The 22,834-nt window shown below is 43.2% G+C and overlaps 1 protein-coding gene across 6 annotated transcripts in view; it reads right to left on the bottom strand.

The window, feature by feature from the left end:
- The window catches only part of ATP6V0A1 (ATPase H+ transporting V0 subunit a1), a 118,807-nt gene that overhangs the window by 71,849 nt on the left and 24,124 nt on the right, over positions 1-22,834 (bottom strand). For all 6 annotated transcript variants that reach the window (XM_075350003.1, XM_075350002.1, XM_075349999.1 and 3 more), the window contains exon 2: positions 4,862-5,013. In XM_075350003.1, the coding sequence (XP_075206118.1) occupies positions 4,862-4,978 (117 nt within the window). In that variant the 5' untranslated portion in view covers positions 4,979-5,013. The remainder of the gene's footprint in view (positions 1-4,861; positions 5,014-22,834) is intronic.

The raw sequence follows: 22,834 nt of genomic DNA on the forward strand, positions 1-22,834 counted from the left end.
CATTTGATCGATGGACGCAATAAGATCGTTCACTATGGCGTCCCCGTCTGGAGTATTAAGATTGAGAGCGCCCTCAGGATCAGAATCCTGATCAGCTGTCTCCGCATCATCAATCAGATATTCCCCCCGCTGAGACCCTGAACAATATGATGTCGAGGGAAATTCTAAGCGAGCTCGCTTAGTCGGTCTGGGGCTGGGGTCTGTGTCAGAACCCTCAGCCTGGGATCCATGAGATACCCCGGGAGGACATTGTTGGTCCAACTGAGGGGGGCCAGGGAACAATGATTCCACAGAGTCCCTGTGCTGAGATACCGGCCTGGACTGCAAGGCTTCTAGTATCTTAGCCATAGTCTCAGAGAGTTTTGTGAACTCCGTCCCCGTCACTAGGACAGTGTCAACAGGTGGCTCCCCCTGGGCCCCTCTTAGCAGAGGCCCTGGCTGAAAAAGGGTCACAGGGGCCCAACATTGCACACGATGAGGGTCACATAATAAGCCTGTGTTTTTGGCACCCCTGCCTTTTGTGGGCGCCATGCTATTGTTATCCCTAGTAACACAATAGGGTATATAGCCAGAATGAACTGTGCTCATACAGTGTAAAATATATACTATACACAAATAATGTATCAGTACACTACAGCACCATGAGGCTAGCACCACAGGTGCTGCTTACCAGCCGCCTAAAGCGGTTATGAGGCCACCAGAGACCGTGTCTGTGTCTCCCAGTGTTTGTCCCTCTCTGCAGCGTCGGAGGAGCTGACAGGAAATGGCTGCGGCGTCCTGACGAGAGGAGGGAGCCGTGGGCGTGGCCGAGATGCTCACACTGTGCACAGTGAGGGGGGTGGAGTATGGAAATCATACTCCAGCCCTCAGTGCTGCTCTGTTCCGTGCAGCGTCCCGCCCTTCCCCTGCCTGTCAGGGCTGAGGGCGGGAGAAGGAAACTAGGCCGCAAGCAAGCCGGGGACTCGAGTATAAGCGTCGCCGCCGTAAAAGCGCGGCCGACGCCGAAGTCCCCGGCGAACTACAAGTCCCAGCCGCGCCGCAGTTTCACATGGCAGCGGCGGTTAGCGCGGTAGCCCCTACATATAAACACACTCAGCGACGCTGAGTGTGTAATGGCACAGTTTAACCCGGCAGCGCCGCGGTCCCCGGTGCACTAGCACACCCAGCAAAGCTGAGGTGTTGCCGTGCGCGGTCCCCACAGGGATACAGAGTACCTTCACGTAGCAGGGCCATGTCCCTGAACGGTACCCAGCTCCTATCCAGCAGTCTCCCAGGAGTTGTGGATGAAGCACGGTCTCAGTGCCTGGAGACCGATAGGATCCCATTTCGCCCAGAGCCCTGAGGGGGATGGGGAAGGAAAGCAGCATGTGGGCTCCAGCCTCCGTACCCGCAATGGATGCCTCAACCTTAACAACACCGCCGACAAGAGTGGGGTGAGAAGGGAGCATGCTGGGGGCCCTATATGGGCCCACTTTTCTTCCATCCGACATGGTCAGCAGCTGCTGCTGACCAATCTGTGGAGCTGTGCTGTGCGTGTCTGACCTCCTTCGCACAAAGCAAAAAACTGAGGAGCCCGTGGGAGCACGGGGGGTGTATAGGCAGAAGGGGAGGGGCTTAACACTTTTGAGTGTAATACTTTGTGCGGCCTCCGGAGGCATAGCCTATACACCCAATTGTCTGGGTCTCCCAATAGAGCGACAAAGAAATGCCGGCTCCCAGCAATCAATTGTACTGGAGTCTATAAGGTGCCAGTACAACTGTAGTCCTTACTGCCAGCACAGACAGAAACCACATGGCCATAAAGACAGGGGGGAAATAGTTGTGGAAACAATATAGAGAGGGGTGAAAAGCTGTGCAAACAGTATGGGGAGCAGAGGAGAGGAAATGTATAAAGACAGTATGGAAACCGAGGGGGTGAAAAGGGAGAAGAAACAGTATGAGCAGCGAGGGGGGTAGGAAATGGATGTAGACACATTACGGGGAGGGGGAATGTATGGAGAGTGAGGGGGGGATTATGTAAGAAATTATGGTGAATGAGGGAGAGGATTGGAAAATGTGTAAGGAAAAAGTATGAGGACCAGGGTGAGGTGGGTAAAAGGTACAGAAACAATATGGAAAGCAGTGGGATGTGCAAGTATGGAGAGTGAGGTGGTAAATGTGAGAAAACAGTATAGTGAGTGGGGAGTGGGGGGGGGGGGAAAGACTATTGAGAGGAACAGTGTGAAAGGGACAGTATGGGGAGAGAATAGTATGAGGGGACACAGAACAGAGACTGGGTAATGTATGAGGGGGGAGGGTGTATAGAGTTCTTGCACAAGCAAACCTAGATCTCCCACTGTTTTAAATATCTCACTATGTTCCAGATCTCACCATTGGGTCAATGAATAGAAAAAATAAAACTATATATGTAAAGATTTACTATTTCTCACAGCTGAAGACTTAATACATTAATCTGGGAGTCTTCTCTAGCGTAATCCGGAAATAATGGAGAGCAAATGAAAGTTTTTTTGTTTGTTTTGTTTTTTTTCCAAATTGCATCATTTTGTGACAGAACTTAGGGTTTTTTTTGGCAACAAAGCAAGAATATTGGGGCTCAGTTAGCTCCAATTACATGGAGCAATCATCAGCACTGTTCAATCTGTATGGGGAGTATGTGACTGCCATAAATACGATAACTGAGAGCCTTATGTGGCGAAGGTCGAGTAAGAGTCCCTCTGACCTCGGCTTCACTCGAGAGGTGGCTTTGACAGGTTCTCCGAATCAGTGGGGGCCAAAGTAGTCAGACTCACAATGATTTATAGACTATTACAGATCCCAGGGCTGGGCGGGGCAAAGTGAGGCCTATGGACCACATCCGGCCTTCTGGCTGTTACATTGGGGCCCGTAGAACAAGACAGCCGAAGGGGTCAAAACAATGACTGCGGGCCGCATCATGTCCTACGCCGCCGATGCTGCTCGCTTCCATATGTCACCGCTAGGGAGAATATATACATGGAGGTAGGGCCGCCAGCCCCTTCTTCCACCAATCAGCGTGAGCCAGCTATGCGAAGGATCACGCAGAGAGGCGGGGGAACTGGAGAAAGGCAAGTATGTGGTTATGTGGTGTATTTTGTTTTTTTCCTCATATGTGTATGAGCCGTTACAGTATATAGGGGGGCTATGTGGGGCTCATGCTGTATACAGGTAGCTATGTAAGGAGGCTACATTGGGCTCAAAATATATAGGAGGCTATGTGGGGATCATGTATATATTGGACTGTGTGGGGCTCATAATGTATATAGGCTATAGGGAGCTCAGATAGTATATAGGGGGTTATGTGAGCGCTCATCCTGTATATAGGAAACCTATGTTAGGAACTCAACTGTATATAGGGGGTTATGTGGAGGCTCATACTGTATATAGGGAGTGCTGTGTGTGTGCTCATACGGTACTTAAGGTGATATATATATGGCATACTTCATTCTGCTCAATATTAAATGACAACTAATATAAATAATAATTAATGTTAATATTGAGCAGAGTTAATTGGTTTGTCCCTCCGCACCAGTCACGATCTCTCATGTGATCCTGCGGAAAAATTAACTACCCACACCTATCCCAGGGGATCACTTTGGATTCTGGGAATGCTTAAGACAATGCCAATTAAAATATAGTTGCTTTTAAAGGTACCGTCACACATAATGAGATCGCTAGCGAGATCGCAGCTGAGGCACGGTTTCTGTGACGCAGTAGCGATCCCGTTAGCGATCTTGTTATGTGTGGCACCTACCAGTGATCAGGCCCCTGCTGTGAGATCGCTAATCGTTGCAGAATGGTCCAGGCCATTTTCTTCAAAGGCGATGTCCTGCTGGGCAGGACCCATCGCTGTGTTTGACACTGTGTGACAGGGTCACAGTGACTGCTGAGATCGTTATACAGGTCGCTACTGCGACCTGTATTGTTCCTGCATCGCTGGTAAGATCTGACTGTGTGACATCTCACCTGCGACCTCCCAGCAACTTACCTGCGATCCCTATCAGATCGCATCGTTTTCAGGATCGCTGGTAAGTCGTAGTGTGTGACTGGGCCTTAAGTCTTTGACCAGTGCTGCTATTGTTTAATCCAGGGAAAGGTCAGGTATAACTATCTGGTTCATTTCAAGGCAAAATAAAGCAGCTTTACGTCTTGAGAGACATGTAGTAACTACTCTGTTCTCACTTTGAAAAGTTAAACATTTTCCTTAATGAATATTTAGATTTTGAGTGTAGTAACGGTATAGAAAGAAAGGTAAAATACATAGTACTCTAATACAGATGTGTAACTAAAGGGCTTTCCCCATGTTCCTTCTTCAGGAGCGCATCACTCCTCTCCCTTTTCCTGAGGGGTGGTGTACTCCTGATTGATCTGACAGTTCAAACCAGTAGGATAGTTGCACCGCTTATCCAAACTGTGCATTTTCTGATGCTACATCTGAAGGCAGCTTTGCCTCTATAGAGCTTTGGAGGCGAGCAAGGACACTGAAGCTGGCCATGTCCAGTGATCCGGCTAGCAGCAGAGCAGCGCTTACAAGCTGTAGAACAAAAATTTCGCAAGTGGGCACCTGTTGTCTAGTAGACCAGCCACCTCTGATACACTGTAGTCTGTAGTGGTGGCTGATTGCCTAGGCAATGAGCAGTACACTATACAAATTATAAATCCCTTCATTCTTGAGAAGGGAGAAAATGTAATAAGAGCTAAACTGCAAATTTGCCCGTTTTGCAAGCACTTTGCAATTTTAGTCATTTAAGAATGTGAGAAAATAAGTTTAAGTTAAGTTTTGTTGTAAAACAAAGACCACAAGGTTACACAACTTTTTGTTGACTGGCAAATTTTGTACACTCACGTCACGAAACTGCACTTTTCCCAGCTCTCCCAGTTCACTGACGCAGCAGTAAGCAGCTTCAGATTGGAGAAACAGCTGTGCCAGGGTCATCTCTTCACTGCGGAAAAGCTCCCCCATCTTTGAGGACTTGACTGTTGCTTATCCTAATAAAACTAAAGAAAAAAAAAAATGGAAAAAGTTAGAAAAATCTAAAATTAACAGTACATAGAATAAGATACTCGGAAAGGAACGTTTTTTCAAGAAACTATTGTGACGTGACACCAAAAAGGGTCCACTGTAATGGAGGAGATACATGGAAGATAAAATGTAAGTTCTGGAAGCTTGCTTAAGAGGTTGTCTTCTGGAATACAAGCTGCTCAGGCAACCAGCCCAAAGGGAAGGTGCCATGATTTGCATTTTTGTATTAATAATCAGTTATAAATCAATTATTTTTAATTAATTTAACCATGCACTTAATTTTGTATTTACTATTTTTTTTCTCCAGCCACTGGCAGATGCCATTTTCAATGTTTGTGTGTGTCTGAGCATGACAATTATATACCTCAAATACAGCAGCCCATGAACATAGGAGACTGGGGTAGTCTCTGATCCCATCACACGCCTGGTGCTGGCCCCAATCCTCTGGGCTGTATAGGTCACAGCTGTGGAAGAAGATCAGCTCCATTTTTTGGAAGCCCCCAACTAAGCTGCGAGTTTTACTTTCCCCCTGTCACCGCCCACAGTGCTCAGTGCGGTGACAGGAGGAGATGCCGGAATGTGGTAAACGCACAGCAGGGGTCCAGAAGGAATTATCGGTGGTGGTGAGTGGCAGCCCTGGATTAGCAGTACAGTACCAGTCTGCTGATCACCGCTCACCACCACTGTCACTGCAGTATTCATAGCACCGCAGAGAAATCATCACTTGCAATGCTCTGAACACTGACTGAGCTCTGCTATGTCTGCTCTGCAGGAGGCACAGCCGACACATAGCAGAGCTCAGTCAGTGTATCTAAGGCGCATAATGTGTGGTGCCATCCCAGAGCCATGTATCTAATGACCCCCTGCTCTGTCCATTTCTATGGGAACAGTGGTGTAATGTGTGATCCCTGCTCCATTCACATCTATGGGAGCGGTGGTGTAATGTGTGACATCTCTCTTTCCACTTCTAGGGCAGCAGTAGTGTTAGGCCTAAGACACACGGCATGAAAATCGGTGCGAGTGGAGTGCGATAAAACATCGCATTCCACTCCCACCAATATTAGCCTATGTCCCAGCCACCATGAGCGATTATTTTCTCAGCCCTAATCGGACCGAAAAAACAATCACAGCATGCTGCGGGTGTAATGCGTTCCTGGTTTGTCTTGCACCCATTCAAGTCTATGGGGCGAGAGAAAAATCGCACTGCACTCATGGTACACCGCTGTACCGCTGGTGCAGGGCGAGAATGGCAATAGCCGCCTACGGAAAAGAGGGAGATAAATCCCTCCCCTCCTCAGTGCCGGCCTCCCCTCAGGATTGGCCTGCCCCTCCTCAGTGCCGGCCCGCCCCCCGCAGCTGCGGTCTGATTGCATAATCGGACCTCAGTCGCAGTGACTCTCGCATGACACTCTGCTCTGCTATGCTGCCAGCATAGCCGAGTGTCATTCGAGGATCACATTATTCCCCCGTGTGGCCCCGGCCTAATGTGATCCCCGCTCTACTTATATAGGAGCAGTGGTGTAATGTGTGATCTCTACTCACTCCAATTCTATGGCAGTAGTGGTGTAATGTGATCACTGCTCCATCCACTACTATGGGAGCAGTGGTGCAATGTGTGACACCGCTCAAAATGTTGTTTGGATCACACATTGCACTACTGCTCCTATAATATCAAGGACAACATCTGCAAGGAGTTTGTATGTTCTCCCCGTGTTTGCATGGGTTTCCTCTGGGTACTCAGGTTTCCTCCCACACTCCAAAGACATACTGACAGGGAATTTAGATTGTGAGCCCCAATGGGCACAGTGATGATAAAAGTAAAGCACAGAGGAATATGATGGCATAATATAAGCAATTCATGAAAAATAAATGTGATACACAACACTAATCCCTGTATTTAATCCCAACATATGTGATACAGGCTGCGTATCTAACCCCAGCCCTTGGTGCTGTAAGCCGTCCTCGGTGACACTGTCCATATATCAGTATCACTTTGCAGACACCTACAAATGGTCCTACATTGTAAGCCTAAACTTCATCCTCCCTTATCCTTTTGCAGAAGGGGAGGGGAGGAGTGACGTCACACCCATGAGTAGGCCCCACCCACTTTTACTGCAGTTGTAATATGACCTAGCAGTATACTAGGTTTTCACAACAAATTTCAGCAGCTGCTCCCACTAGTGTTTAAAAGAGGAAAATATTCTATGAAGTGAAACATTTATTAAAAACAGGCAGGGAATTGCTTTACCTCACAAAAAGAATCAGCTATGATCCCATGCTGTAATGTTTTTATACGCATTTACTTCTTCCCTGGCCCGGAGGATGTGGTATGATCAGACCATGTCCCTGTACGGTCAGACACAGCCATTACACAGTACATAGCAGATGCACATATATAAGATCTCAGCACAGGAACATTTTTTTTAAACAAATCCAATTGTGGAAATTATTATTATTCCAAGATCTATTGATTAAATTCAACTTTATAATTAACTCTGTTTAATGGAAAACCCCTTTAAATACTTTGAATTTTTTCAAATGTTGAAAAAAAAAAAATTTATGGCACCTTCCCTTTAAATCACCCCTTATACTTCTCACACTCCTGGCAATCCCTGGTTTTCATCAGGAGAAGCGCTACATTTCCCAAGCATGTATCAAATTAATGATTGGTCACATAATACAAAGAGGCCGAATGCACCTCGGAAGTCTGGATCATCAAGTGGTTCCCGATTGGAGTAATCCTAATAAGAAATAAAGCTAACTGTTGTATTCATGGGAAAAGAACTTTTTAAAAAAAGGGAATAGGTCAGCAGGTTTCTGCCACCATGCAATTTGAGAGCAGCATGATGCAGGGGGCTTAAGGGTGCTTTACACGCTGCGACATCGCTAGCGATGTCGTGAGCGATAGCACCCGCCCCCGTCGTTCGTGCGATATGTGGTGATCGCTGCCGTAGCGAATATCATCGCTACGGCAGCATTACACGCACATACCTGTTCAGCGACGTCGCTGTTGCTGCCGAACAATCCCTCCTTCAAGGGGGAGGTGCGTTCGGCGTCACAGCGATGTCACAAAACGGCCGCTCAATAGAAGCGGAGGGGCGGAGATGAGCGGCCGTAACATCCTGCCCACCTCCTTCCTTCCTCATTGCCGGTGGACGCAGGTAAGGAGATGTTCGTCGTTCCTGCGGTGTCAAACAGCGATGTGTGATGCCGCAGGAACGACGAACAACCAGCGGCATGCACCACCAACGATATTAGGAAAAGGAGTGACATATCAACGATTTTTGCCATTTTTGCGATCGTTGATAGTCGCTCCTAGCTGTCACATGCTGGGGTGTCGCTAACGACTCCGGATGTGTGTCACAACCACCGTGACAATATATCGTTAGCGATGTCCCCGCGTGTAAAGCACCCTTTAGTCGCGGCTTCCAGTGATGTGTCACTTGTTGGTCTGCATGCTGATTTTATATATTTATTTATAGGTTTTTTTCACCCTTTTCTTTCCTGCAGATCTATCAGAGCTCAGAATGCTATTCGAGAATTCTTAAATAATAATACAGGGAAGTCCTTCATACAGACCCCAATATATTAGCCAAAGAAGAGAGCAGTGAGTCTTTCATTTCAGGAAATTACAATATTTTCAACAAAACGTTGTTAAATTTGGGAAATCCATATAAAGGCATTATACACCTTTTTCCGATTACTTTAGATATAGCCCAAGTATACCATCAGAATAAAAAAATAAAAAATCAGTCCCTTTCACTTACTGACCCCAGTCGCTCATAGAGGAGCGGTGCGGGATCAATAGGTGATTAGGTTTCCTTTCCTTTTCTCAGCGGGAATCTACAAGACGCTGTTCTGTGAGGCACATCTGAAGAAAGGCAGTACCAAATAAAACAATATAAGATCTCTGAAGACCCCGTAAACAGATTCTGCCTGTACTCTGGTTGTAAGTTGGACGTCTGTGATTCACAAACAAAGGAAACTCTTTATAATGTAAATCTAACACTGATTTCTACAAACATCTGCTTATAGGAGTCCTGAAATACTATCACAGTGCTGGCATTGAATGAAGTATCACCTTCTCCCCATGCAGGACCCCAACTGAATACGATATCCATGAAGCCTTGCCAATGCTTATTAGTCAAAATAAACAGTGTAAGAGCTCATGGAGATGTCTGTGCAAATCGGTCCAATGTCAAACCGCAATGTAAAGACTGGCCGCAGCTCTCCTGGCACGAGCGTAACAGGAATATCTGACTCGGTCATACTCCAGGTTGGGAGACCCGTGGCTAGTGCATACATTATGGTCCAATATCAGACCGATTTGCAAGGACATCTGAATGAGCCTTAAAAGGGAATCTGTAAGCAGGTTTTTGCCATTTAATCTGAGGACAGCATGCTGTAGGGGGTTACAACTCTAAATTCAGGGATGTGCCACTAATTAGGTTCTGTGCTGTCGTTTCCATACAAAAAAGGTATTATCACCAGGAGATTATCACTGCCAGGACTACAGTGCTTATGAGCAATTGTCAAACCACGCCCACTTTTCTAGTAAGCAGCTCAATGTCTATAGACTATGTACATAGAATGTTGTGGTGTGTTTGTGGGGAGAAGGGCAAGGTTAGTATTCTAAGCTCTGCTACATCTAAGAAATCTGTGCCTGCTGCACCCAGTAAACCAAGTCATACATCATTGCAATCAGGGTGTCTCTACATTATGCTGCTCGCAGGTAAGGTAGCAAAAACCTGGTGACAGATTCCCTTTAAATTTGTATAGGCATAAAGGATGGGATTAAATGGAAATCAATATCATAAGAATCATCTAGTCCGCCACAAAAACTATTTGGATAGATCTGCTGGCTACATCAGTAATAAACCTTGTACCGTTAAAGGCAGTCTGTTACCTCAAAAACTTTATCTAAAGGGAGGCGATCACCAAGTTTTTCCCCATATAAAGTAGGGTCGGCATCTTTCAGCCCTTTGTTACAGCATACTATAATGCTGTATTTACAGCAGGTTATATAAGTATTGAACACGTCACCAATTTTCTAAGCAAATCTCTCTGTAAAGGTGCTATTGGCATGAATTTCTCACTAGACATAAAAAATAACCCATCCAATCCACATAGGCAAAGAAATTAAACCATAGATGTCTAAGTTTAATGTGTGTAATAATAGGGAAAAAGTATTGAAAAGATGAAGAAAGTGGTGTAAAAAGCCATGGAAAGCTATCAGTAATTAGAAAGCAATCCAGCCACTGAGTGAAAAATAGTGTCAGCTGGCTCAACTGATGGCCTATAAAACTGATGGCCTATAAAACTGATGGCCTATAAAAATGTGTCTCATTACCAAGGTACCACACAAACATCTCATAATGGGTAAAACCAGAGAGCTGTCTCTGCAAATGTATTGTTGCTACATATATTGATGTCATTGGTTACAAAATAATTTCTAAACTACTAAAGCTTTCAGTGAGCACTGTTGGGACATCATTTGACCATAATTCAGCCATGACCAGGTGCTCCCTGCAAGATTTCAGACAGAGGTGTGAAAATAACTACTACAAGAGTTGTCCATGAGAAAATAACCATCTATGGAGAGCTACAGAAAGACCTGAATCAGCAAGACTCCATTACAGAACAAAAAGCATGTTCAAGCGCGTTTAAAGTTTGATTAACAACATTTAGACAAGCCTGTGAAATACTGGGAGAATATAGTTTGCTCAGATGAGACAAAATTAAACTTTGAATGCCAGAATACACACTATGTTTGGAAGCCAGTAAGGCACTGCATGTCTCCCCCAAAAACCCCCTACCGTGAAGTTTGGAGCATCATGGTGTGGGGCTGGTGTTCAACAAACGGCACTGGCAAACTTCATATAATTGAAGGAAAGATGAGTGAACAAATGTACTGAGAAGTTCTTGATACAAATCTGCTGCCACCTACTAGGATGATAAGGATGAAACTACAGTGGACATTTCAGCAAGACAATGATCCCAAACAAACATACAGCCAATTAAACTCTTAATTGGTTTTAGAGAAAGAAAATAAAGCTGGTAGATTGGCCCAGCCATCCAACCACCTGATCTGAATCCAATAGACAATTTAAGAAGGAACTAAAGTTCAGAGTTCATAGAAGGAGCCAACAATTCAGGATTTGAAGAGAGTTTGTATGGAAGAACAGGCCAAAAACCCACCCAAGCAATGCATGTTACTACGAGACATCTTGAAGCTGTCATCACCAACAAAGGCCTTTGTACGAAATATTAAAGGGAACCGGTCAGGTCTTATATGCACCCAGAAACACAAGCAGTTCTGGGTGCATATTGCTAATCCCTGCCTAACCATCCCTGTATACACTAGCATAGATAAAGAGATCTGTAGAAAAAGTATTTCTAAAGATCTTTTATCGTATGCTGTGTGAGGAGACTAGTCCCTGGGCGTTCCTTCCTTACTAGTCGGCTCCATTAGCATGTTAGCACACTCACAGGGGTGTACTAACATGCTAATGAATGTGCAGTGTCAGAGGATGATCTCACCTCTCCGCTGCCATCACCGCCTGACGCTGGGTTTCGGCTCAGTGCACATGATCCCAGAGTTTCGGTCACGCGCACTATAAAGCCGGGTGTACGCATCCTGGCTTCAAACTATACACATGATGGGCAAGAAATTAAAAAGTGGGGTTTAATCACTGGCACCGCCACCAATCTAGAGATCAGGGGCTCCATAATGCTGGACCTGCCAGAGAGAGCCAACCACCGCTCTATTCCAATGGGGCATTTCAGAAACCTGTTTTCAGGATGGGTAGGAGTCCTGTGGATAGGCTATTACTTAGAATTCTGAGGATAACCCTTTAATATAATTTGTTAAGCCCACTACTAGACATCCAGAAGATCTGGTCATGTAGATGCATGTATTATTGAGCCTTTGAGGGCCCCTAGGGGTGAATATCTTCATAATATAGAATCTTATAAAGCTCACATATCATATCAAGCATGAAGAAAAACCATCTACAGTGCCTTATAGCGTGAACTTTTCCATGTATTCTATTGAGATTTTATGTGATATATCAACACAAAGTAGCTAGTATTTATGACATGTAAAAAAATTATACATAGTTTTATAAATATAAATCTGAAGTTTTTTTACTCAGCCCCCTGTAGTCGGATTCCTCTCAATAAAATCCTGAGTGACCAATTACCTCCAGAACTCACCTAATTAATAAATTGAGTCCACCTGTGTGTAATTTATTCTCAGTATAACTACATCTGTTCTGTGAAGGCCTCAGAGGTTTGTTTGAGATCATCAGGGATCAAACAAGCATCATAAAAACCAAAAAGGAACACCCCAGACAAGTCAGGGATAAAGTTGTAGAGAAGAGTAAAACAGGGTTGGGGAAGGTGCAGCTGTGCTGGGGGAGAAAATGGTCAGACGGATGGAGGAGCTTTTAAACTAGGATCGGGGGGGAGGGAGGGTAGTGGAGCAAATAAGGGGATAGATAGAGCAGATAGAGACAGGGAGACGGTAGGGGTCAATGAAGGATTGGGGGGATGGGACATACAAGGAACGTAGGGAGGCTAGGAGTAATAAAGGTGTTAATAGGAATAAATGTCTACTGGCAAATGCAAGAAGTCTTGCAAACAAAATGAATGAATTGGAGACTCTTATGTCAACCATGGATTATGATGTGGTGGGCATTACGGAAACCTGGCTGGATGAAAGCCATGACTGGGTGACAAACATACAGGGTTATAGTACATTTAGGAAGGACAGGAAAGGCCAAAAAGGTGGTGGGGTGTGTATATTTATCAAATCTAACCTAAAACCTGTGTTGTATGATGACATTGAGGGGAACAGCAACAATGTAGAGTCAGTATGGGTAAATGTACATGGGGAGGGGAATAATGGAAAAATGCTAATTGGAGTTTGCTATAAGCCTCCTAACATACCTGAACAAATAGAGGGTGAAATGCTGGAACAAATTGAAAAGGCAGCTAATAATAATCGGGTTCTTATTATGGGGGATTTCAACTATCCAGACATACAGTGGGACATAGAATCTTCTGGTTCTGCTAAAAGCTGTAAGTTCTTATCTACCATTCAAGACCATTTCCTCTCTCAGATGGTAGGTGAACCGACGAGGGGAGATAATTTGCTAGATTTTGTCCTGTCAAATAGACCGGATACAATTTCAGATCTACAGGTCTGGGAGCACTTGGGCACCAGCGATCATAATATGGTAAGCTTCAACGTAATATTCAATAGAACATTTCAAAGGGGGAATGCTAAAACCTGGAATATTAGGAAAGCTGATTTCAACAAATTAAGGGAAGAGCTTAAATGTGTAGATTGGGACAGAGTCATGGTAACTGGGGATACTGAACATAAATGGGGTAAGTTTAAGGATATACTACTAGAGTCCTGTAAAAAACGTATACCCTCTGGTAATAAAATGTCCAGGAATAAAAAGAAACCACTATGGATAAATAAGACTGTACAAAGTATAATAAAACAAAAACAAAGGGCATTTAAAATCTTAAAGGCTGAGAATACAAAAATAACATTTCAGAAGTATAAAGATATCAATAGGCAATGCAAAAAAGAAATCAAACAAGAAAAACTAGCTACTGAAACAAAAATCGCCAATGACATTAGAATAAATCCCAAAATCTTTTATAAATACATTAATGCCAAAAGGAAAACAAAGGATAGTATCGGACCCTTAAAATATAACAAGTTAGTTATAGAGGACAAACAAAAGACTGAGATATTAAATAGGCATTTCTCATCTGTATTGACCAAGGAACTGACTGTACCAGGGATCATTCAACAAGTGAAAAATCAAAGTCCACCACCCGATATAATTAATTTAACACAAGATGAAGTACGTCTACGTCTGAGTAAATTAAACATTGAAAAATCCCCAGGGCCAGATGGCATTCATCCACGAATATTGAGGGAATTGAGCTCCGTAATCGACAGACCGCTGTATCTCATCTTTTTAGACTCACTTGTAACAGGGTTGGTGCCTCAGGATTGGAGGATTGCTGATGTGGTACCAATATTTAAGAAAGGTAAGAGGGTAGATCCAGGCAACTACCGTCCAGTAAGCCTGACATCAGTAGTATGCAAAGTTTTTGAGGGCATTTTAAGGGATGACATGCAAAAATATATTGCAGAAAATAATATGATAACTGACAAACAGCATGGATTCATGAAAGATAAGTCGTGTCTAACCAACCTGTTGGGGTTCTATGAGGGGGTAAGTTCAAACCTGGATATTGGTAATGCAGCTGATGTGATTTATTTGGACTTTGCAAAGGCATTTGATACTGTACCACATAATAGCCTTATACTAAAGCTCCAGAAGCAAGGACTAGGGGACACAATATGCAACTGGGTAAGAAATTGGCTAAAAGATAGGAAACAAAGAGTAGTCATAAATGGTACATTTCTCTAAATGGGCTATAGTCAGCAGTGGGGTGCCGCAGGGATCTGTGCTTGGACCGATTCTTTTTACTCTCTTTATTCATGACCTTGTGGATGGGATTGATAGTACAGTGTCAGTCTTTGCCGATGACACCAAACTATGTAGGATATTAAAAACTGACCTGGATAGTACAATATTACAAAAAGATCTGGATAAGATGTCAGAATGGGCAGATACTTGGCAAATGAGATTTAATGTTGATAAATGTAAAGTAATGCACCTAGGACAGAGTAATCCTATAGCTGTGTATACATTAAATGGAAGTAAACTCGGAACTACAGAACAGGAGAAGGACTTGGGTATTCTCATTACAAATAAGCTGAGCAGCAGCACTCAATGTCAAGCAGCAGCTGCTAAAGCAAACAAGATTTTAGGGTGTATAAAAAGAGATTAGATCCCGTGATCCCAACGTATTGTTACCCCTCTATAAATCACTTGTAAGGCCACATCTGGAATATGGGATCCAGTTTTGGGCTCCACATTTTAAAAAGGACATTCAGAAGTTAGAGTCAGTTCAAAGGCGGGCAACTAGACTATTACAAGGAATGGAAGGCCTCCCATATGATGACAAGTTGAAAAAGTTAGATATGTTTAGCTTAGAAAAAAGACGTCTCAGAGGAGATCTCATTTATATGTATAAATACATGTGTGGTCAATATAAAGGACTGTCACATGACTTATTTCTTCCGAAAACAATACTAAGGACCAGGGGGCACTCACTGCGAGTGGAAGAAAAGCGATTCCGACACCTAAATAGGAAAGGGTTCTTTACAGTTAGAGCGGTCAGACTGTGGAATACACTACCACAAGAGGTAGTAATGGCAGATACTAGAACAGCTTTTAAAAAAGGGCTGGATGATTTCCTCAGTACACAACATTGTTGGTTATAAATGACTTAGTGACTAAACGTAGAACTGGTGGAGGAAGGTTGAACTAGATGGACCTAGGTCTTTTTTCAACCTAAGTAACTATGTAACTATATGTAACTATGTAAGGGTTCGGTTATAAAAAGATGACCCAAGCTCTGAACATCTCAAGGAGCACTGTTCAATACATTATTCAACAATGGAAGGAGTATGGCACAACTGCAAACCTACAAAGACATGGCTGTCACCTAAACTGACATCCCAAGCAAGGAGAGCACTAACTAGAGAAGCAGCCAAGTCTCCCATGGTCACTCCGGAGGAGCTGCAGAGATCTACAGCCCAGGTGGGACAACTGTTACACTCATGTTAGTGAGCCACATCACTCTGATGAGTGCTATCCAATGTTTTGTCAGATAGCAATCGGACCAATGTTAAACTATGGGGCAGTGCCGATCATAGTAATTTTATCTCATGCCAATACGGAATGAGAAAAAAAAAAAAATAATAAAATGGCAACATGCTGCGATTGGTAGAGTTCATTTAATGGCGCACACCCATTCAAGCCAATTAATTTGTGGAAATCATCAGACCGCACTCAGATGACAGCTGAATACAGTTAGATTTCCACAAACAACATTTTGATCTCCATCTTCTTCTGCAGTCTGCTATGATTCTCTCATGCGGAACAGAGTTTGATCGGAGTGTAATTTGCATAATTATCAGATTCTCGTGAATGAGAAAATAGACAGTCGTGTGAGCGCAGTCTAAGGTCATATACTTCATAAATCTGGCCTTTATGGTAGAGTGGCAAGAAAGCCATTTTTAAAAGCAAGCCATAAAAAGTTCCATTTACAGTTGGCAAAAGGCCATGTAGGGGGGGGGGGGAGGGGACACAGCTAGCATGTGGAATAAGGTGCTCTGGTCAGATGAGACCAAAGTAGAACTTTTTGGGCTAAATGCAAAACGCTTTGTTTGGCGGAAAACTAACAATGCACATCACCCCAAAAACACCATCCCCGCGGTCAAACATGTTGGTGGCAGCATCATGCTGTGGGGATGCTTTTCTTCAGCAGGGACAGGGAAGGTGGCCAGAGTTGATGGAAAGATGGATGAAAGTAAGTTCAGGGCGAAAGTAAGTTCAGGGCAATCTTGGAAGAAAACCTGTTAGAGGCTGCAAAAGACTTAGGCCAGAGTCACACTTGCGAGTGCCTCATTCAATCACCCGGCACGGACTTGCACTCTCCTGACAGGAGCGGGTCGGTTGCATGTATGTCTATGCAGCTGAGACGCTCGTGTCCGGAGAGTGTGAGTCCGTGCCGGATGATTCAATGAGAGGCACTCGCAAGTGTGACTCTGGCCTTAAGCATACGTTCAACTTCCAACAAGACAATGACCCTAAACATACTGCCAGAGCTACAGAACAATGGAATGCTTTATATAAAAGCATATTCACATGTTTGAATGGGCCAGTCAAAGTCCAGGCATAAATCCCATTGAAAATCTGTAGAAAGACTTGAAAATTGTTGTTCACAGACACCTCTATCCAATCTCACTGAGCTACAGCTATTTAGCAAAGAAGAATGGGCAAAAATGTCAGCCCATAGATGTTCAAAGCTGGTAGAAACATACCCCAAAAGACTTGCAGCAGCAAAGGTGGTCCTACAATAGTATTTACTCAGGGAGACTGAATACAAATACAAGTTACAATTTTCAGATTTATATTTTAGAAATCTTTAGAAAACCATGCATCCTTTCCTTCACACTTCAAATACTTGGTAATTTGTGTGTTTGTATTTCACATAAAATACATTTAGGTCATGTGCACACACTTCGTGTTTGATGCAGTTTTGTCGAAAAAACTGCATGCCTATCCTTATGCCAAAGTCAATGAGAATTTTAAGGTGTAGTGCACATGTAGATTATTTTTTACTTCCAGATTTGGTGTAGAAAATGAACTACAGCTTGTCAATTCTTAGTGTTTTTTCCACCTCAAATGCATGAAAAATGCATGGGGGAAAAAAAAAAAAATGCACCAAAAACGTGGTAAAAAAGAAGAAGCCTCTGAACCTGCCTGGTGGTCAGGTAACACTCAGTTAGAATAGTTCTAGTACAATAATAATACTACATTCAACAATTCGTTCTGCCTATAGTAAATAGACCAACAAAACAAACACTGATCTCGGGAAGACCAGCCAGAGAAAACACTGCCGGCAGCCAACGAGGGCGCTCAACACAGTGAAATCCTAGGTGCATTTCCGCCTGGGAAATATGCAAATCAAAAAAGTACATGGAGCCTCTGTTAGGAGGCTCAACACAGAAACTAGCCAGATATCCCTCCGGGAAGTTTCTGTGTCGCGACTCCTAACAGAGGCTCCACAGACTTTTTTGATTTGCATATTTTCCTGGGGGCAATGCACCTAGGATTTCACTGTGTTGAGCGCCTTTGTTGGCTGCCGGCAGTGTTTTCTCAGGCTGGTCTCCCCGAAATCAGTGATTATTTTGTCTTGTTGGTTTACTAGGCATTGCTCCCACCTGGCCAGAATCCTACTCCAGACTGATGAGGGGCAATACAGCTGTCTGTGGATGAATACCTGGCCTTGGCTTTCCCTTGTCATATCTTTAAACTTGTCAAAGAGTTGGATATTGACTAAAAGGGCCACTTAATATGGTGGTTATGGTGGTTTCCTAAAAAGAGCCACTCCTCGGCTAGGTCCTTCCCGGAGGGATATCTGGCTAGTTTCTGTGTCGAGACTCCTAACAGAGGCTCCACGGAATTTTTTGATTTGTATAGTAAATAGAACAGAGAAGTTAATGTTGAAAAATTCTTTATAGATCAGTTGAGAACAATGTGACTACCCAAAAGAGACAAAAAGTCAGAAATCTCCTGGGTGGGTGAAAATATCACATGAGAAGCAACTGACAAACTGAAAACCATTATCTGACTTACTGCGCCTCAAGATCACAATCACACAATCTTTTTACTGCCTAAATAATCTGACAAACACTTCACTGGCTTTTACCACTGGAATGTGTCTAAGGCCCCCAGACATACAGCCATGGCCAAAAGTGTTGACACCCTTTAAGTTCTTCTAGAAAATGAAGTATTTCTCCATGAAAATTATTAATTATTACAATTACACATGTTTATTTCCCTTGTGTGTACTGGAACAACACAAAAGAAAAACGAAAAGGAAAAAGAAAAAAAGGAAAAGATTGGACAGAATTTCCCACAAATCCCCAAAAACGGGTGAGACGAAAATTGTTGGCATCTTTGCAAAATTATGGGTACACAACCTTGTTTCAAGCATGTGTTGCTTGTAAAAATTCACCTGTGGCAAGTAATAGGTGTGGCCAATATGAAAATCACAGCTGAAACCAGATGAAAAGGAGAGAAGTTGACGCAATCTTTGCATTGTGTGTCTTTGGGTGCCACAAACAACTAACCAATATCAGATAAAGAAGAGATCTAAAAATACCAATTCACAATCAAAAAATCCCTTTAAAATTTTAATTTTTAATCATGATCATTAAAACACTAAGTGTTTGTACAAAAAAAACAAAACACACTCCATAAATAGAAGGTGGACTAGCGGGTAACTGCAGGTGAAAAGAAAAAAAAAAAAAGGTAAAGATGTATTAATATACACTGCATACATATGCACTGATGTTACCCCTAAAATTTCTCTCTACCTTACTGCGGAGGTCGGCACCCTAAATAAAACGCAAATAGCGCCCCCGCTCACCGAAGACTCACTTCAGAGACCCTATGGAGTCCCTACAATATGTCCAACCAACACAAGTGATATACACCACAAAAAAAAAAAAAATAGATAGATAAATGATTAAGAATAAAAATTTTAAAGGGATTTTTTGATTGTGAATTGGTCGGTGGGTGCATGGAGCATGGAGAACAAAAAGAGGAGAAGAGAACAGTGAGGACTTGAGAACCCAAATTGTTGAATAATATCAGCAATCTCCACAGATCATGATGTTCCTTTGTCCATGATGCACAACATAAATCAAGAAGTTTACAACCCATAGCACTGTAACTAGTGTAGTGTCCTTAGACATGATCACCAGAGAAAAATTGATGAAAAAAGTTGTAACGCAGGATAGTCCAGATGGATAAGCAGCCCCAATCAAGTTCCAAAGAAATACAAGCTGTCCTGCAGGCTCCAGGTGCATTAGCGCAACTATCCCGTCGATACTAAATTAAATGCTACTGCAGTAGACCTAGGCGGACCCTATTGCTGACACAGACATAAAAAAAAGCTAGATTGCAGTTTACCAAAATATATGTAAGTAAGCCAAAATCCTTCAGGGAAAGAGTTTTGTGGACAGATGAGACCAAGATAGAGCTTTTTGGTAAAGCATATTATTTTACTGTTTAGCGAGAACAGAATGATGCCTACAAAGAAAAGAGCACAGTACCTACAGTTAAATATGGTGGAGGTTCACGAAATAACCAAAGGATTTTGGGTCGCAATGTAGTGCCCAGTTCAGAAAGCTGGGTTTGCGTCTTAAGTCATGGGTCTTCCAGAAGGATAATGACCTCAAAGATACTTCAAGAAACCCCCAGAAATGGATGGAAATCAAGCGCTGGACAGTTCTGAAGTGGCAGCAATGAGTCCGGATCTAAATCCCATTGAACACTTGTGGAAAGATCTTAAAATTGCTGTTGGGAGAAGGAAGCCTTCAAATATGAGAGACCTGGAGCAGACTGCAAAAGAAGAGTGGTCCGAAATTCCAGTTTAACTGTGTAAGAAGCTTGTTGATGGTTATCGGAAGTGATTGCAATTATTTATCTACAGGAAGTGCAACCAAACATTAAATTGAAAGTGCAACCATTTTGTAAGGCCCATATTTGGAGTCTTGTGTAAAATTACGTCCAATTTGCTGTTTTGTTTTTTGTGTTGTTCCAATACACGCAACATGTTTAATTGCAATAATTTTCTAGGAGAAATATTTCATTTTCTGGAAGCATTTCAAGGATGCCAACACTTTCGGTCACGACTGTAGTTTATGAAAGTTGGCCAAACCTGCCCATTTCAGCATGATTTGTGGAACATCTAATGTGTATTGAGGTGCCCTGATCAGGAGTAAAATGATCAGGCAAGCTGGATTTCCTGATGCCCAATGCTCTGATGGCGGCATCCATGATAACAGAGTCATTCCCATTCCTCCTTTACACAGCAGCCTTTAAAACGCTCCATATTGAGAGCACATACACATTTGGCCATGTTGGTGGTGCATGTGTATGGGGAGAGGGGTGGGAGCAGGAGGAATAGCTGAAAGCCATCTAAGGCCGGTTTCACACATCCGGCTTTTTGCCGTTTTGCCGGATGCGGCGCTCTCCCGTACAGTTAATACAGTACAGTGACAGCGCAACAAGCGCCGGTCACATGCTGTCATGTGACCGGCGCATGTGACCCGGAAGTTACAGCGCTGTCACTGTACTGTATTAACTGTACGGGAGAGCGCCGCATCCGGCAAAACGGCAAAAAGCCGGATGTGTGAAACCGGCCTAAGGCAGCGTTCTCCCAACTCCAGTCCTCAAGTCCCACCAACAGGGCATGTTAATATTATCCTTAGCATTGCGCATGTGTTGAAATCATAACCTGTGCAATACTAAAGAAAAACCTGAAAATATGCACAGTTTGTTGGACTTGAGGACTGAAGTTGGGAGAGCACTGATCTAAGGTGTATGGCCACATTTATATAGTCCATCTGCTTCACTATTCTGAAAGAGATTACATTCTTGCCTAAACAGCAGTATGGTTCCATATTACACTGCCGTAAGCACTTTCTGTGTGATTGCGTGGTACCTCAATGTGGTAACACCTCCAGAATACAACATGTCTGGAAACACCTTTTTCTTTAAGGATTTGCTTTCAGTGATAGGGGGCAGTGTGGTAGAGCCATGACTCGCAAAGCGCTTCCTCTTTGATATGATATTAGTGCTAGCCGAGCCGAAATCTTAGGCCAGGGTAAGACGAGCGTATAGCATCTGATGCGATATGCTAATGACACTAGGCTCAAACCCTGCAGCAAGCGTGAGCCCAGCGTCATTCACGGTGATCAGATTCTCTTGCATGCAAGAATCGGAGCACAGGTGAGAAGAGGGAGAGCTTAATCTCTCCATCTTCTCCATTGCCTGTCTCATATTCATAATAGATAGATAGATGACATATGAGTGCAGTCAGATGTTTCACATGAACCCATAGACTTGTATGCATGCGCGTGAGCCAAAATATGCTGAGAATATGATGCGGAAAAAAAAAAAAATTAAACATTGCATATCACCTCAGCTTCATTAAATAACATTGGTGAGAGTGCAGTGTGAGTTTTGCTACTATTGCACTCGTCCAACTCATACGTTCGTAGGCCTTACTCGTGTTGTGTTCTTCTCATTCCAATAGTACACTCTGGAAACTGTTCAGAAAACACGCGTCAAGGCCTATATTCTGGTACTTTCATCCACAAGGAAAACTCCGGACCATGGACATACACATGCAAGTTATCTGCCAAAGTTCCACAGTATGGTTTTCAATTAAATTATAGCAGAAAGTTAACATTTATCCACGTTCTCCATGGTTTGGAGTACTCAGAGTGATTAAAGTGCCAGTAGATTGATCCTTACTTTCTATTATACAGCAAAATACCTAAAATATAACTTTTATTAAATATATCCTTAAAAGGAAGCAAGAGTCATCTTGCCTCTATTAAAATTCATCAAATGGACGCCAGATAACAGCTCTATAGTCGCCTGTCCCTTGTGGGTTCGCAGGGACTAGTATATCCTGTCTGATAGCACCTCAGTAAAAAATGAATGGCAATGATGTATTATAGCAAATCATGACTGAATCAGTACGATCTCAACAGATTCAGTTAAAAATAGATAGTGTTCAGGGATATCCCCTTCAATTCTGGGTTAATATCTCTTTACAGGCACAATATAAATAATCAGGAATGGTCTCACCCATTATGATGTGCTCATTTTCTATATAGCAGTTGCTCTATAGGCGTTTCCACGATTCCTTTTATAATGGATCCGGGATCCCATGAACTGAGCCCACTGCCTGTTCAAATTCTCCTCCTCCCGACGCGTTTCCTATGTCCCATATTCATCAGGGGAGCTTTGGTAGGAGATGAGGGTTTCCAACCATGAAACCAGAAAATGTACGTTTGGCGACAGTCGACTGTGCTGCCAGGAAAGTCGCGCTATGTCGACTATAGAGCCGATATCTGGCGTCCATTTGATGAATTTTAATAGAGGCAAGATGACTCTTGCTTCCTTTTAAGGATATATTTAATAAAAGTTATATTTTAGGTATTTTGCTGTATAATAGGTCTTACATAATTTAATACCATATCAGTGGCTGATTTATATTGATCCTTACTTTCTCAATATCTTGTACATGTCAGTAGCTCCCCCCACC

The sequence above is a fragment of the Anomaloglossus baeobatrachus genome, chromosome 5 (assembly GCF_048569485.1).
Source record: "Anomaloglossus baeobatrachus isolate aAnoBae1 chromosome 5, aAnoBae1.hap1, whole genome shotgun sequence".
In the NCBI taxonomy this organism is placed as follows: domain Eukaryota; kingdom Metazoa; phylum Chordata; class Amphibia; order Anura; family Aromobatidae; genus Anomaloglossus; species Anomaloglossus baeobatrachus.